An 18,859-nucleotide genomic window follows, 5' to 3' on the forward strand; every position below is an offset into this window, starting at 1 on the left:
ACCCTGTGAGTGAGTAAGTGTGTGTGTGTGTGTGTGTGTGTGTGTATTGAAATGATCAATAGATATTGTTCTTGTCATGGTATTTAGTCTGAAGATTAGTTCTTGCTTAATGTGTTCTCCCTCTACCATATTTATCCTCCACACTTTCTTCAGTCACCAGACTGACAATTCCTTAAGGTCTCAAAATGTGTCCTAAGACCAATCTCTTCCTTTAGTCAAGTTGTGCCACAAATTTCTTTTTTCCCCACTTACATTCAGTACCTCTTCATTTTTTATTTAATATCCCCATCTAATCTACAGTTTTCCTCTGTGGCACCACATTTCAAAAGCTTCTATTTTCTTGGTGACTGAATTACCTATTGTCCAAATTTCACTTCCATACAAGGCTATAACTTCAGAAAAGACTTAACAACATGTTAATTTTTATTAGATGTTAACAAATTCCTCTTTCTCATAAATGTTTTTCTTGCTATTACCAGTTTGTATTTTTATCTTCCCTATTTCAGACATCATCAGTTACTTTACAGTCCAAATTGCAATATGCATCTGCTACTTTTAGTGTCCTATTTTCTAATCTGATTCCCTCAGCATTGCCTGATTTGACTACATTCCATTTCCTTTGGTTTACTTTTACTGATGATCAGCTTATAATATCTTTTCAAGGTACTACCCATTCCATTAAAAAGCTCTTTAAACCTTTAGTCATCACTGACAGAATTGCCATCACTGACAGAATTACAGTTTCATTGACAAAATGCTAGTTTCTGTTTCTTCTTCATGAGGTTTAATTCCTTTACCAATTTCTCCTTGTTTACCTTCACAATTTGTTTCAGTGTACAAGTTGAATAACATCAGGGACATGCTACAACCCTGTCTCACTCCTTTCTCAGCTGTAGGTTTCCTTTTGTGTCCTTTAACTCTTATAACTGCAGTCTGATTTGTGTACAACTTGTAAATAATCTTTTAGTCCCTGATTTCATCTGTGCTACGTTCAAAGTTTCAAAAACTGTAGCATGGACCGCATTGTCCAAACTTTTTCTAGCACTACAAATGCAGGTTTGCCTACCTTCAAGCTTTGTTCTAATATAAGTTGCAGGTTCAATATTGCTTCACATGTTCCCACATTTCTTTGGAATCCAAACTGACTTCCCCATGGTCAGCCTCTACAAGTTTTTTGATTCTTCTGTTAATAATTTGTGTCAATATTTTGCATCCATCACTTATTAAACTCATGTTTTGGTCACCTTTACCCCCATCAGCACTTTCCTTCCTGGGAATAGAAATTATTACATTGTTCTTGATGCCTGAGGGCGTTTGGTCTGTCTCATGTATCTTGCACACCATATGGAATAATTTTGCCAAGGCAGGATCTCCCAAGTGTGAGCTTACCTACCTTCAAACTCTTACTCTGCACTCAGTGTCTCATAGAAGAAAGTTCACTCAGTTATTATAAAACTGGTGTTGGGGAAAATATGCCAATAATTTACACCAAACAACTTTAAACTAATGTGGCTTTTCCCACATTTATTGTCATTACAGGCAGTATGATTACCTGTTCCAGTTCTCACAAAAAATTTTCACAGGCTGGCCCCTTCACTCTTCAGATTGGTACCAACAAAATTCACTGGACACATTGATAAACAGGTTACAACACAATCACAACATTTATTACAGTGGCTTCAGATTATATAGGCAGTGAATACTCAATAGTTGACACAAATACACTAAGGTGAGAAAAGTTATAGGATACGGCCTGGCATCGCCATGAACCTCCTTTTGCCCACCGTAGTGCAGCAACTCGATGTGGCATGGACTCAGCAAGTCATTGGAAGTCTCCTGCAGAAATACTGAGCCATTTAGCCTCTATAGCCATCCATAATTGCAAAAGTGTTGCCGTGCAGGACTTTACATGTAAACTGACTTCCTGATTATGTCCCATAAATGTTCGATGGGATTCATGTCAGGCATTCTAGGTGGCCAAATCATTTGCTAAAACTGTCCAGAAAGTTCTTCAAACCAGTTGTGAACAATTCTGTCCTGGTGACATGGTGCATTGTCATCCATAAAAATTCCATTGTTGTCCACCTGCTTAGGTGGGAGGTAGCGTGCTTGCCTCCCGTGCACTGGGTCCGGGTTCAATACCCGGCCGGGTTGGAGATTTTCTCCACTCGGGGACTGGGCGTTGTATTGTCCTCACCATTATTTAATCGTCATCACTGACTGCAAGATGTCAAATGTGGCGCTGACTGAAATAAGGCTTGCACGTGGCAGCCGAACACGACTGGGACATCGTGACCAATAATGCCATAAGATCATTTCATTTTTTTCCATCGCTGTTGGGGAACATGAAGTCCAAGAATGGCTGCAAATGTTTTCCAAGCAGCTGAACATAACCATTTATAGTCAACAATCAATTTAGTTGGACTAGAGAATCCTGTCTGTTCTATAGAAGTCCAACAGACACCATTATGGAGTCACCACCAGCTTTCACAGTGCCTTGTTGACAACTTGGGTCCAGGGCTTCACGAGGTCTGTGCCACACTCGAACCCTGTGCAGGTGATGTCATGCTGTTAGCAGAGGCATTCATGGTGGTCGCATGCTGAAATAGCCCAATAATGCCAAATTTTGTTGCACTATCGTAATGGAAACATTTGTTGTATCTCTACGTTGATTTCTGTCGTTATTTCATAGAGTGGTGCTTGTCTGTTAGCATTTACAACTCTATGCAAATGCTGCTGCTGTTGGTTGTTAAGTGTAGGCCATTGGCCACTGTGTTGTTTGTGGTGAGAGGTAATACCTGAAATTTACATTCTCTGCACACTCTTGTGACTATGGACCACAGACAATTGAGTTCTGTAATGATTTCTGAAGTGGAGTGCCCCATGTGTCTAGCTCCAACTGCCATTCTGCATTCGAAGTTTGTTCATTCCCATTGTGCACTCCTAATCATGTCAGAAACCTTTTCATATGAGTATAAATGACATTTCCACCAATGTGCTGTCCTTTTATATCTTGTGTATACAATACTACCACCAACTGTACTTATCACTATCCCATGACTTTTGACACAGTGCAAATTATGGTTCATACTACATAGTACATAATTGGATCCCAAATTATTCACACAATGACTCGTAGGAAGTGCTCATAACAGTTAATACCAATCACTAGTTGAGTTCAGGATATTAAGTAAGTCACCCAGAGACACAGCTTGCAAATACTGGTGACAGACATTTTTTATTTATTTTATTTTATGCATCTAATTCACTAGGACCAAATTGAGGAGCAATCTCCAAAGTCTTGGAATGTGCCAGTACACGAAATTACAACATAAGGGTAATAACAAAACAATAAGATGTTTATGAACCCAAAAAAATACAACCCATAAATTTAAGTAAACACAGCCAACAATATGACATAGAAATCAGCTAAAGTTTTCAAGGAAATCCTTGACAGAATAGGAGTGACCCACGAGGAAACTCTTCAGTTTTGATTTAAAAGTGCTTGGATTTCTGCTAAGATTTTGTAATTCTTGTGGTGGCCTGTTGAAAATGGATGCTGCAGTATACTGCACACCTTTCTGCATAAGAGTCAAGAAAATGTGATCCAAATGCAGATTGGATTTCTGTCCAGTATTAACTCAGGAAAAGCTGCTGGTTCTTGGGAATAAGCTGACATTGTTAACAAGAAATGACAGTAAAGAATATATATATATATTGAAAGGCCAATGTCAGAATACCTAGACAAGTGGACAGGAGTCGACAAGAGGTTCGTGTACTTACATCACTTATTGCCCATTTCTGAGCCAAAAATAGCCTTTGTGAATGGGAATAATTACCCCAAAATATAATACCATGTGGCATAAGCGAATGAAAATAAGCAAAGTAGACTACTTTTCATGTCTAATGATCACCTACTTCAGATACTGTTCAAATAGTAAAAATGGTAGCATTAAGTCTTTGAAATCCTGAACATGGGCTTTCCATGACAGTTTACTATCTATCTGAACACCTAGAAATTTGAACTGTTCAGTTTCAGTAATCATATGGCCATTCTGTGAAGCTAAATTGTCGGGTTTTGTTGAATTGTTTGTTAGAAACTGTAAAAACTGAGTCTTCCTGTGATTTCGCTTTAGTTTATTTTCTACAAGCCATGAATTTATATCATGAACCACACTATTTGAAACAGAGCCAATGTTACACACAACATCCTTTCTAGCAACCAAGTGTCATCAGCAAGCAGGAATATTTTATAATTACCTGTAAATACTAGAGGGCATATCATTTATATAAATAATGAACAGGAGTGTCCCCAGCACTGATAGCAAATACATTTGATAGTAGCAAATCATGTGATATAAAGTGATCAGTTATCCTTGCACACACCACCTTTTTAATAACTTTAGCTAACACTGGTGGCACAGAAATAGTTATAAAATTGTCTGCATTATTCCTTTCTCCCTTTTTATACACAATTTTTACTTCTGAGTACACTAATCGTTCAGGAAACTGACCATTCTTAAAGAAAAATCACAAATATGGCTAATTACAGGGCTAACGTGCAGCACAGTGCTTTAATATTCTGCTAGGCACTTCATCATATCCATGAGAGTGCTTAGACTTCAGTGATTTAATTATTGACTCAATATCCCCCTTGTCAGTATCACAGAGGAGTATTTCAGAAATCAATCTCGGAAAGTCATTTTCCAAGAGAGTTATATGATTCCCTGTAGAAACTAAGTTTTCATTTAGTTCACAAACAATGCTCAGAAAATGATAGTTAAATACTGCACATATATCTGACTTATCAGTAACAGAAATATTTTTAATACGAACAGACTTTATATTGTCGAGCTTGTGTTGCTGACCGAACATTTACTTCACAACTGGCCATAAGGTTTTAATTTTTTCCTGTGAATTAGCTATTCTATTTGCATGCCACATACTCTTTGCCTTCGAAATAACACTTTTAAGCTCCTTACAATACTGTTTGTAGTGGGATGCTGTAGCTTGAATGTGACTACTTCTAACATTTTGATGTAATTCACACTTTGTTCTACATGATATCCTTATCCCACAAGTCAGCCACCCAGGCTACCTTTTACTGCTAGTACCCTGTGTAGAATGTTCTAATGGAGCATTATAAATGTGTTAAGGAAAGCATTATATTTGTCATATGTGTTATTGGCACTATAAACATCCTGCCACTCTTGTTACTTAACAATGTTTAAAACGCTCTCTATTTCCATTGGATTAGCTTTCTACATAGTTTGTAATTATATATAACATTTGTTTGAGTATAAAAGTTTTTTAGTCTTAAAATTTATGCCCCATGGTCTGAAAGGCCATTCACCCTTTTACTAACAGAATGCCCATCTGGTAATGAGGAATGAATAAAAATACTGTTTTTGGCTGTTCTACTGTTCCCCTGCACCCTGGTTGGAAAAAACAGTCTACATCAGATCATATTACTTTAGGAGATCTTCCAACATCGTTTTTCTTGCACAATCCCATAAAAAATTAATATTGAAGTCACTACATATAACTAATTTTTGGTACTTCCTATAAAGTGAACCAAAAACCCTCTCTAGCTTGAGCAAAAATGCTCTGAAGTCAGAGTTTGAGATTGATAACCAACAACAATTAGGAGTTTAATTTCACTAACTTCAACTGGCCCTGTACAACATTCAAATACCTGCTCGGTGCAGTGCTGTGATATGTCTATGGACTCAAATGGAATATTATTTTTTATGTACATAGCCACTCCCACACTCCACAAAGAACTCCTTGAAAAACAACCAGCTAATCTATATCCTCGTAAAGGAAGCCTTTGAATTTAAAATTATTTAAGTGGTGCTCCTAAATACCAATAATGTCAGATTCAACATCTATAAGGAATTACTAATTTTATCTGTAAAACCTCTTATATTTTGATTAAATATGCTAATTCCTTCTTTACTTGGATACCTGACCTCCTCTGAAGGTGATTCCTTTGTTAGAGGGACTTCTTTTAAGACCAAGTGAGGTGGAGCAATGGTTAGCACACTGGACTCGCACTCGACAGGACGACAGTTCAATCACGCATCCGGCCATCCTGATTTAGGTTTTCCGTGACTTCCCTAAATCGCTCCAGGCAAATGCTGCAATTGTTCCTTTGAAAGGGCACAGCTGACTTCCTTCACCATCCTTCTGATGAGACCGATGACCTCACTGTTTGATCTTCTCCCCGAAACAACCCAACCCAACCCTTTCTTTAAGCAGGTATACCTATCAGTTGATTTCAGTCTAAAAAGGTGCAACTCTTAACACCAACTACTGCAGGATTTTTTCCATGAGTGATCCCACCACCACCCACTACTCTGTCACCTATAACCTTTGCCAGCCTGCCCTTCCCTTACCTATTGAGGAGCAGGCCATGCCTAGTGAAACTCGATCTATTGATGGACTCAACTGGCACCAGTGCAATGTGAGCCATGCCCTCCACCATCTGTGTCTTCTCCAGCCCCATGTTAACACGACTAACAGCAGCATTAAGACAAAGCCGATCATCACGCTGAAACAGTTGCACGAAGTACACATTAGTGCCACCAGTTTGAGTAGCTTTCATTACCAGGTCACCACCTATACTATATTCTCCACCCCTGCGATGACTATTCCCTGCATCACTCTTTTGTAACATTCCCACATAACTCCCCTATGCTGTCAGTCACCTGAGCCGACACTGTACTAGGCTTCACAATATAGGTGACCTGGAACTCACTTACCAACACTTCTTGCAACTGCTGGACTGCACCTCTACCTTTTGAACCATCTGCTACTGAGGTGTAACATGGACCTGCAGAAAAAAATTTCCTGGAGTTCCATCTAGGTGCATATTTTACTGTACAAACTTGCTACATGATGTTGCCACCAAGTTTTCCAATTCCAGACCTCTTACTAGTATAAGTGACACAGAGACTCTAGCATGTTACAAGTGGTGCACAGACTGCCAATTCTGGGTGGAGTTGGCCTATGCCTGGCATATGAACATTGTAGTGGTTTGGAAAATACATAGTGATTTTAAAAACTGCTATATTTCACTAATTGGACTGAGTTATATGTTTTCACAATTATTCGGGTTACATAAGAAAGGTTGGTTAATATAGTAAAAAAAATGACAGAACTATTTGGTGTGTCTATGCTGTGAATTCAGTAATTACAAGTCTGTCAGCCAAATTTAGGCTTAGAGTCATTCATGATAATTTATGCAGATTCTTAATAAATGACTTGATCAAGCAGTGACAACTGTCATTCAATCCAGAAAAATTAGGGATACATGAGTGTAGAAGTAGAAGGAGGGATTCAACAAGTACAATGATTAAATTTTTAGTAAAAATGTTGGATGTGAACAGACTTTAATATTAACCAACTGGTAAGTTAATGAGCGTGAGGAAAATGGAAATATGGCACTGTAAAGACTGGATGCTGCCCATTCTAATGAGTAATTTCAATATTTCTAAATCTAACTATTAGCTCAGTTCATATATACACTACTGGAAATTAAAATAAGAACACCGTGAATTCATTGTCCCGGGAAGGGGAACCTTTATTGACACATTCCTGGGGTCAGATACATCACATGATCACACTGACAGAACCACAGGCACATAGGCACAGGCAACAGAGCATGCACAATGTCGGCACTAGTACAGTGTATATCCACCTTTCGCAGCAATGCAGGCTGCTATTCTCCCATGGAGACGATCGTAGAGATGCTGGATGTAGTCCTGTGGAACGGCTTGCCATGCCATTTCCACCTGGCGTCTCAGTTGGACCAGCGTTCATGCTGGACGTGCAGACCGCGTGAGACGACGCTTCATCCAGTCCCAAACATGCTCAATGGGGGACAGATCCGGAGATCTTGCTGGCCAGGGTAGTTGACTTACACCTTCTAGAGCACGTTGGGTGGCACGGGATACATGCGGACGTGCATTGTCCTGTTGGAACAGCAAGTTCCCTTGCCAGTCTAGGAATGGTAGAACGATGGGTTCGATGACGGTTTGGATGTACCGTGCACTATTCAGTGTCCCCTCGACGATCACCAGAGGTGTACGGCCAGTGTAGGAGATCGCTCCCCACACCATGATGTCGGGTGTTGGCCCTGCGTGCCTCGGTCGTATGCAGTCCTGATTGTGGTGCTCACGTGCACGGCGCCAAACACGCATATGACCATAATTGGCACCAAGGCAGAAGCGACTCTCATCGCTGAAGACGACACGTCTCCATTTGTCCCTCCATTCACGCCTGTCGCGACACAACTGGAGGCGGGCTGCACGATGTTGGGGCGTGAGCGGAAGACGGCCTAACGGTGTGCGGGACCGTAGCTTCATGGAGACGGTTGCGAATGGTCCTCGCCGATACCCCAGGAGCAACAGTGTCCCTAATTTGCTGGGAAGTGGCGGTGCGGTCCCCTACGGCACTGCGTAGGATCCTACGGTCTTGGCGTGCGTCGCTGCGGTCCGGTCCCAGGTCCCAGGTCGACGGGCACGTGCACCTTCTGCCGACCACTGGCAACAACATCGATGTACTGTGGAGACCTCACGCACCACGTGTTGAGCAATTCAGTGGTACGTCCACCCGGCCTCCCGCATGCCCACTATACGCCCTCGCTCAAAGTCCGTCAACTGCACATACGGTTCACGTCCACGCTGTCGCTGCATGCTACCAGTGTTAAAGACTGCGATGGAGCTCCGTATGCCACGGCAAACTGGCTGACACTGACGGCGGCGGTGCACAAATGCTGCGCAGCTAGCGCCATTCAACGGCCAACACCGCGGTTCCTGGTGTGTCCACTGTGCCGTGCGTGTGATCATTGCTTGTACAGCCCTCTCGCAGTGTCTGGACCAAGTACGGTGGTTCTGACACACCGGTGTCAATGTGTTCTTTTTTCCATTTCCAGCAGTGTAGTATTATACACTGTAGTCATAATTTCAGTTATCAGTTACTTTTAATTAACATGGTTTCTAGCAAAAGTAAATGCGTTATTGGGATGTCCACATTGAAAACTATGTTGTTGTTGTTGTTGTTGTTGTCTTCAGTCCTGAGACTGGTTTGATGCAGCTCTCCATGCTACTCTATCCTGTGCAAGCTTCTTCATCTCCCAGTACTTACTGCAACCTACATCCTTCTGAATCTGCTTAGTGTATTCATCTCTTGGTCTCCCTCTACGATTTTTACCCTCCACGCTGCCCTCCAATGCTAAATTTGTGAGCCCTTGATGCCTCAGAACATGTCCTACCAACCAGTCTTTTCTTCTTGTCAAGTTGTGCCACAAACTCCTCTTCTCCCCGATTCTATTCAGTACCTCCTCATTAGTTATGTGATCTACCCATCTAATCTTCAGCATTTTTCTGTAGCACCACATTTCGAAAGCTTCTATTCTCTTCTTGTCCAAACTATTTATTGTCCATGTTTCACTTCCATACGTGGCTACACTCCATATAAATACTTTCAGAAACGAGTTCCTCACACTTAAATCTATACCCGATGTTAACCAATTTCTCTTCTTCAGAAATGCTTTCCTTGCCATTTTATATCCTCTCTACTTCGACCATCATCAGTTATTTTACTCCCCAAATAGCAAAACTCCTTTTCTACTTTAAGTGTCTCATTTCCTAATCTAATTCCCTCAGCATCACTCAACTTAATTCGACTACATTCAATTATCCTCGTTTTGCTTTTGTTGATGTTCATCTTATATCGTCCTTTCAAGACACTGTCCATTCCGTTCAACAGCTCTTCCAAGTCCTTTGCTGTCTCTGACAGAATTAAAATGTCATCGGCAAACCTCAATTTTTTTCAGAATAACATTTTCACTCTGCAGTGGAGTGTGCGCTGATATGAAACTTCCTGGTAGATTAAAACTGTGTGCCCGACCAAGACTCGAACTCGGGACCTTTGCCTTTCGCGGGCAAGTGCTCTACCAACTGAGCTACCAAAGCACGACTCACGCCCGGTACTCACAGCTTTACTTCTGCCAGTACCTCGTCTCCTACCTTCCAAATTTTACAGAAGCTCTCCTGCGAACCTTGCAGAACTAGCACTCCTGAAAGAAAGGATATTGCGGAGACAAGGCTTAGCCACAGCCTGGGGGATGTTTCCAGAATGAGATTTTCACTCTGCAGCGAAGTGTGCGCTGATATGAAACTTCCTGGCAGATTAAAACTGTGTGCCCGACTGAGACTCGAACTCGGGACCTTTGCCTTTCGCGGGCAAGTGCTGTTTTGTTTCCTTTACTACTTGCTCAATATACAGATTGAATAACATCGGGGAGAGGCTGTAACCCTGTCTCACTCCCTTCCCAACGCTGCTTCCCTTTCATGTCCCTCGACTCTTATAACTGCCATCTGGTTTCTGTACAAATTGTAAATAGCTTTTTGCTCCCTGTATTTTACCCCAGCCACCTTTAGAATTTGAAAGAGAGTATTCCAGTCAACTTTTTCAAAAGCTTTCTCTAAGTCTACAAATGCCAGAAATGTAGGTTTGTCTTTCCTTAATCTATTTTCTAAGATAAGTCGTAGGGTCAGTATTGCCTCATGTGTTCCAGCATTTCTGCGGAATCCAAACTGATCTTTGCCGAGGTTGGCTTCTACCAGTTTTTCCATTCCTTTGTAAAGATTTTGCAGCTGTGACTTATTAAACTGATAGTTCAGTCATTTTCACATCTGTCAACACCTGCTTTCTTTGGGACTGGAATTATTATATTCTTCTTGAAGTCTGAGGGTATTTTGCCTGTCTCATACATCTTGCTCACCAGATGATAGAGTTTTGTCAGGACTGGCTCTCCCAAGGTTGTCTACTCCGGGGGCCTTGTTATGACTCAGGTCTTTCAGTGCTCTGTCAGACTCTTCATTCAGTATCGTATCTCCCACTTCATCTTTCATCAACATCCTCTTCCATTTCCATAATATTGTCCGCAAGTACATCGCCCTTGTTTAGACCCTCTATATACTCCTTCCACCTTTCTGCTTTCCCTTCTTTGCATAGAACTGGGTTTCCATCTGAGCTCTTGATATTCTTACAAGTGGCCCTCTTTTCTCCAAAGGTCTCTTTAATTTTCCTGTAGGCAGTATCTATCTTACCCCTAGTGCCATAAGCTTCTACATCCTTACACTTGTCCTCTAGCTATCCCTGCTTAGCCTTCACTATTTCATCCCTCAAAGCTACCCATTCTTCTTCTACTGTATTTCTTTCCCCCATTCCTGTCAATTGTTCCCTTATGCTCTCCCTGAAACTCTGTACAACCTCTGGTTTAGTCTGTTTGTCCAGGTCCCATCTCCTTAAATTCCCACCTTTTTGCAGTTTCTTCAGTTTTAATTTCCAGTTCATAACCAATAGATTGTGGTCAGAGTCCACATCTGCCCCTGGAAATGTCTTACAATTTAAAACCTGGTTCCTAAATCTCTGTCTTACCATTATATAATCTATCTGATACCTTCTAGTATCTCCAGGATTCTTCCATGTATACAACCTTCTTTTGTGATTATTGTACCAAGTGTTAGCTATTATTAACTTATGCTCTGTGCACAATTCTACCAGACGGCTTCCTCTTTCATTTCTCTCCCCTAATCCATATTCACCCACTATGTTTCCTTCTCTCTCTTTTCCTACTCTCGAATTCCAGTCACCCATGACTATTAAATTTTCGTCTCCCTTCACTACCTGAATCATTTCTTTTATCTCATCATACATTTCATCAGTTTCTTCATCATCTGCAGAGCTAGTTGGCATATAAACTTGTACTACTGTAGTTGGCATGGGCTTCGTGTCTATCTTGGCCACAATAATGCATTCACTATGTTGTTGGTAGTAACTTACCCACATTCCTATTTTTTTATTCATTAGTAAACCTACTCCTGCATACTCCTATTTGATTTTGTATTTATAACCCTGTATTCACCTGACCAAAAATCTTGTTCCTCCTGCCACCGAACTTCACTAAAACTATAGTCTGAATATTAAACCTACATGAAGCACAGTCTGATTAATGTTTTAAAATATTTGGGCACATGAATAAAACATTCTTGGTTTTTCAGTGGCGTCAACTCAAATAAAATCCTCTAGCTTTCAATGGCCATCTGTGCCATAAACATCAGTTCACTGACTGCCGGGGCTGCTACTGTTTCTCGCTTATACAGGCATGATGACTTCAGCAGCCAATCAGATCGATCCAATGTGGCACGCGCGTGTAAGTTAACCCGAGCAGCTAGCGGAGCTATTGCCCGTGGCAGCACTGGTGGCGTCAGGTGGCGCCAGGGGCAGGCGCCACATTTGAAACTGCGTCGCGCATCTGTCTCTGCTTTCTTTCGATGTCCAATACCCGTCACCATGCCCTGATGAGTGTCTATCCCTGGTCTCTGTTGAAATTGTTGTTTAAACGAATCTCGGCTGCTTCCTTTATGACTGAGTCTCAATATGTAGAGGCATGAGCCAACACTTTAGTATTTTTGAACTGTAGTTTTGTCCATTTTCTAGGCAATGCTCCACTATGGCCTACTTGTCAAGCTCCCTTTGTTTTATATGGCGCTTTTGCTCAGTACAACGCTCTGCAACCGTGCGAACTGTTTGTCCAATATACATGCTACCACATTCACAGCGTACACCATACACACCAGACACTCGAAAAGCAATGTCGTCTTTAACAGGCTGCAACATATCTCGTATCTAGGGGGCGGGGCGGAACACTGGTCTTAGACCATGTTTCTGCAGCAGACGTCTTAACTTACTGCTAGTTGCTCCACAGTATGGTAGGAATACAGTCCGTTTGACCTCTTCTACTGATTCACCGGGTGACTTTTGTCGGCGGTCCTTGAAAGCGTTTGCGATGTCTCTTTTGCTGTATCTATTTTCCCCAAAAACACATTTTAAGTTCTGCAATTCAGACTGTAGGTGGTCGTCATCAGAGATAATCTTGGCTCTATGAACCAATGTGTTCAGGACAGCTTTCTTGTGTACAGGGTGGTGGAAACTATTGGCGTTGAGGTACCGATCAGTGTGTGTTGGTTTCCAGTACACTGAATGACCAAGCTGGCCTCCTGCCATCTGCTCAACCAAAACATCCAAGAATGGTAACTTGCCATGCTTCTCCATCTTCACAGTAAATTTAATCTTGGGATGGACAACATTCATATTATGAAAGAAATGCTGTAATGTATCTTCACCATAAGGCCATATCAGGAATGTGTCATCAATGTATCTTTGTTGTACAAAGATCTCAGTAATATTGTTTACTCATTATTTTGCTCAATACACAGCATCAAAAAATGAAGAAATATAAGATGGAAGGAACAGGAACTTTGGTTGTCTGAGTTACATTTTATAACTCTCTGTTGACAATAGCTTAAAAGTTTTGTTTCCTATTATACTGATAGCACAGTTTTTAGTCCACCATATGATGGGATATGGTATTATAGGGGTAATATATTCTTACAGGGACACATTGCTAGGGTACAGTTATCAGTTCTCTCAAAAATAGGGAATTGAAAACAAAGGGATTAATTCTGTGCCTGCTATTGCATAAAAGTATTTCTTAGTACAAAGGTTATGGTTTTGGAATCTGCCGGAAGAGGAGGAGCTAATAGTACACTGTAGAGAGCAAGGTGACACATGTATGTTTTATTTAAAAAAACAAAATGTCTAGCCAATGTATCTGCCACCAGAGTTCAGTCTGAAGATCTCAGTTCATTGTGCTGTTTGGCTGATAGTGTGTTCTGTATTAGAGTAGGGTACTCATTGCAGTTTTGTGGACATATTGTGTATACTTGAATGGATTGCAAATTGTAAAACAATAAATGTTTGTTGTTCACACCTGTTGGGAGACAAACATGATTAAGCCATGGAACAGCAATTCATACAGACAGTAAGCAAAATACACACTGGGCAAATCTGAAATAGTTACAGCCACAAGCAAATTTGAACTGATGGGGCTTTGTTGGTCAAATAAAAAGAAGTCACTCAAAATAGTGAAAAATTATTTAGAACACTAATCCCAAATAGCTAACATTTACAAACCAGTCATTGCACTCATTTTCAAACAGGTCTGTTGTAAAAACATGATACTGTAAAAAAAAAGTTTTATGCTTACCATATCTTCACAAGACTAGGATTGAAAATGGCATGAATACAGCAGCACACTGCCTACAGTTTAAGACACTTACTCATATGCTTTGTTTTTCTTTTTTGTTATGTCCTAATGTGAACAAAAGATTGAAATCTTGAAATGCTAAATTTTAGAGAAATGGTATTGATTTACTTTAGATTATCAAAGTTTGTTTTAAGAATATATCACACACTTTAGAAAATGCTGTAAATGAGGAATTGGCCTATTTATGAGAAAGTGGTAGTAACTTTCATGACACTTGTCATTTATGCAAATGTAAATTGTGTAAGGTCTGGTTTCCATGTCATTTGAAATTCTGTTTTACATTTACAGTGTTGTAAAACAAGTCATATATTATATGGAATTTAAAGCATCTATTTTAAATCTCATTGCATTTTGTATAAATTATAAAAATATCCAATACAGTGATTCATACAATCTGGTTACTCTTTTGTGTATCTGAAATGTTAGTTGACACATTGAGTTGCGGACAGGCATAATGAAAGAACTGTTATATATATTAAGAAACAAAAAAACGTACACATTCACACAAGCAAGACACCTCACATGAACATGGTCACTATCTCTGGCTGCTTAGCCCAGACTGGCCCAGTGGACTGGCCTGAGCAGCCAGAAATAGTGGTTGTGTATTTAAGATGTACCTGATTGTGTGAAGACTTTTGCCAAAAGCTTAACATGTAACAGTCTTTTCATTGTACCTGTCTGCAACTCAGTATGTCGTCATATTTATCGTGAGTAGCAATCTATCCTTTCCCTAATTGTCGATATTTCAACCTGCACTTCCCATTGTTTGAAATGTTAACTGTTGATGATGAACAGCTCTGCCTTATTCTTACCTCTGCCTGCTACCCTTTTTTAGAACACAATTTTCTTAGCTCATGTACTAAATTATTTCTCATAATTTCACTTTTAACAGATGGTAGTTGGCAAGACGAGTGGCTCATAGACAGAATTTGTAAGCTATGTAACTTGTAATACCTTACTCACAATTAGAAGCTACAAACTAAGTTATAAATTAAAAACAAAGATTCCAAGACTTACCAAGCGGGAAAGTGCCGATAGACAGGCACAATAAAATAACACACAAACACACACACAAAATTTCGAGCTTTCGCAACCAGCGGTTGCTTTGTCAGGAAATAGGGAAGGAAAAGGAAAGATGAAAGGATGTGGGTTTTAAGGGAGAGGGTAAGGAGTCATTCCAATCCCGGGAGCGGAAAGACTTACCTTAGGGGGAAAAAATGATAGGTATATACTCGCACACACATACACACACACACACACACACACACACACACACACACACGCACACACATATCAATCCATACATAATTGGCAAGAGGAGTGGCTCATAGACAGAATTTGTAAGCTATGTAACTTGTAAAACCTTACTCATAATTAGAAGCTACAAACTAAGTTATAAATTAAAAATAAAGATATGTCTGCATATGTATGGATGGATGTGTATGTGTGTGTGCACGAGTATATACCTATCCTTTTTTCCCCCTAAGGTAAGTCTTTCCACTCCCGGGATTGGAATGACTCCTTACCCTCTCCCTTAAAACCCACATCCTTTCATCTTTCCTTTTCCTTCCCTATTTCCTGACAAAGCAACCGCCGGTTGCGAAAGCTCGAAATTTTGTGTGTGTGTTTGTATGTTATTTTATTGTGCCTGTCTACCGGCACTTTCCCGCTTGGTAAGTCTTGGAATCTTTGTTTTTAATATATTTTTCCCATGTGGAAGTTTCTTTCTATTTTATTTACAAACTAAGTTATAATATTGATTTAGTAATAATAATCTTTTGTGCTGCAGCCAGAGGACACAGCAGGAGAGAAAACCATGGGATGTCTTCCGGGATCCTCCTATACGAGAGAGCAGTGGTTCTGTTAGTGACAAACTTGCCCTAGTGACTCTTACTAAGGTAGTGAAAGTATTAGCTATTATTTTCACTACGGTGGTAGTGCTTGGTTCAGCAGTCTTAGTTAAAGGAACTGTGCTATTCATGACATCACAACTCAGAAAAGGAAAGCAAACGGTCTACTGCAACAAAGGACTTGGTAAGGCACATTGCAATATTTAATTGTCTCTCACCTGATAAATTGCTTAAAGAGAATTTTTTACACAACTAAGAAATATTTATTTGCTGTTAGAAATAAAAATAATGTTGTTCTATTATTGCTGAGAACATCTTCTAGAACAGTCACAAAAAATTAATATTTTGTATATATGTAGCAGAAGGCTCCTTGTCACATTAGTAAACACCATAACAGCCCTTTTTGTTAAGGAATTTTGGAAGGCTTGTTAAAATAGCAGATTAATCATTATTAAAATTAGGAATTTATTCATTCCATTTACTAAGTGTCTCCTTTCAAATGTTAAGAGTTTTCATGTATTGAGTTTAATAAAATTCTGGACATTTAGCTTGGATTTAAGGACCTGTAGACTTTAGTTAAGCAGTCACACAAAATTTGTATTTGATCATTTTCTCATTAAACTATTTGCTTGGCACTGTTTGCATGCTTAGCTTTTTCTCCTTTGAACTGGAGTTTATAACCTTGTTTAGGATTCTGTGTTGTGGGACCATCTCAGACCATGGTCAAACAGCTCAAAGAAAATGGTCAGAGTTGGGTTCAAGGTTTGCACAAATCACTTAATAGCACCCTAAATTTGTTCAATGTACTTAGGTGAACTGTGGGGCCACACAAGCATCCTCTTGGCTAGTGAGAGTTTTACCCAGTAACCTGGCACAACTTGGGAGTGATTGTATTCTGCTTGCTCAGCTGAAGGTACTGGACCCTGCATGGTAGTGCATGCAGACAAATTGATGTACATGATCGGACAGACGGCTCCTGTTTCATTTGTTAGTAAGAGGCAATGACAAACATATCAGAGGCCCCATTTGATCACATGTAGTTTTCCCTCATATGATAATACCTACATTATCTCACTGCTGCATAAAATTTTCGCCTAGTGGCTTGCTTTTTACAAAATGTGTGCAAATAGATGCCAAGGCAGCTGACAGATGAGCACAAAATCAAATGTTTGGTCACAGTGTTGATATTCTTCCACTTATATTGCCCCTAGGGATGATGATGTGGGTATTGCGCATCACACCACGAAAAATTCAGTAGCCATTACAATCAAACAATCCTTCTATTCTGATAAAAGTTCTTAGTATTTGTTGTTTTCTTTGTGGTCTTTCTTCATGGGCCTCTCCTGAGCAAGAGGCAGTGACTAGGTGATGATCTTAAACATCTGCTGGACGTAACTCAAAAGACACTACTGTGATCTGATTTCAGAAGCATGAATAAATGCCACAGTCTCATAATCGACACTGGTGTGCTTTAGGCCTTTATGGTTCTCTGTGCCTCAAATGTATTACTGTATGATAAAACACAAAACTTAATATATTCTCTCTCATACAGAATCCTGCAGAATAGGTTTACTGTCATCATGTCTTTCACGTACGTCCAATCTAATTTTACTACAGTATATAGTGTGCATTAGCATATCTGAGGAGTGTGCTATGATCTAGCAGAATTTATGCCAAATGAAGGGGGATAAAAGTCTGCTGCAGTGTGCTACCACTTCTTTGCCCTGATGTAAACTTGAGTGGTAAGACCTAGCTGTGCACATCACGAACTGTGCACCTTGCTTATCTAATCCATATGTATTTGGCCAATAAGACAATTATGTTACGTGAGTTGGGCATGGACAAAAGCAGCTTAGAACATGCACAACTGAAGGTGTGCTCATGACCCTATCAACTGAAGGCATGTTCACGACCCTATCGCCAAGTGTCACGGAGTCTGGAGAAGCAGTAGCGCAGTAGATTGAAGTGCCGTATCCTTTAGATTGTCGCATCTATGTTACATTTAACAACTTCCAAAGAAAAATAACCAATAAATCTGCAAGATGTCGAAAGTTAGGGTGTTCACATGCACTCGTGTTCTCAATCAGGAGCCACCACTATCTATAAATATACAGAAAAATAAGTTTCACTTCTTCATGTTTTATGTTTACCATCCACTTGAACTTACATTCTGAGTAACACTTGTACCATATTACTTCTCATTGTATTCTTTTATTTTATAAATTTTTGTTTACATTGAATGACTTCAGCCTTCTTCATAACCAAATGTAAGACTTTATAATATTATTTGTAATTCAACTGAATGATTTATGCTAGTCCTTTGCTACAGATATCTTTCTTACTCGTATCTCTTATCTTTCCATTTACTATCCATTCCTGCTCCTCATAAATACTAAATCTGACTTTATTGCTTTTTAGTGTGAACTTGACTTTAAAATTTGCAGAGAATGAGTCAATGCTTTCAATCAACACTTTCATCAACCATGTTTCTACCTCTTCTGGTTCTTTGTAGTGCAAAGCATTTATGATAACTTCTTTGCTTTTGACTCTTACAGCTTTAATATGTGTGTGACAAGCCACTGAATAGTGGAAAAACTTTACTAGCTTTTGTGGGGACTGCAGTTTGACAAGTAGACGGGGGTGAAAGGTTGTGTCGGGTGGGTTGGGTGAGGGGAGAAAAGAGGCGAGGCACAGGATTAAGGGTTGGGAATGGATGGCTGACAGCTCAGAGGGAGGTAACATATGTGCAACATAGGAATGCAGGAGGGAGAGGCAGCAAGTGCTCAAGATAGTAAAGTGATTTATGGAGACACTAGAGCCAGTGTGT

At 40.0% G+C, this 18,859-nt stretch overlaps 1 protein-coding gene across 2 annotated transcripts in view; it reads left to right on the forward strand.

Moving 5' to 3' along the window:
- LOC126272657 (chitin synthase chs-2-like) overlaps nt 1-18,859 on the forward strand; it is a 248,861-nt gene that overhangs the window by 50,186 nt on the left and 179,816 nt on the right. For both annotated transcript variants that reach the window (XM_049975666.1, XM_049975667.1), the window contains one exon: nt 15,972-16,216. In XM_049975666.1, coding sequence (XP_049831623.1) covers nt 15,972-16,216 — 245 coding nt within the window. The remainder of the gene's footprint in view (nt 1-15,971; nt 16,217-18,859) is intronic.

Source organism: Schistocerca gregaria, chromosome 5 (assembly GCF_023897955.1).
Source record: "Schistocerca gregaria isolate iqSchGreg1 chromosome 5, iqSchGreg1.2, whole genome shotgun sequence".
NCBI lineage: Eukaryota > Metazoa > Arthropoda > Insecta > Orthoptera > Acrididae > Schistocerca > Schistocerca gregaria.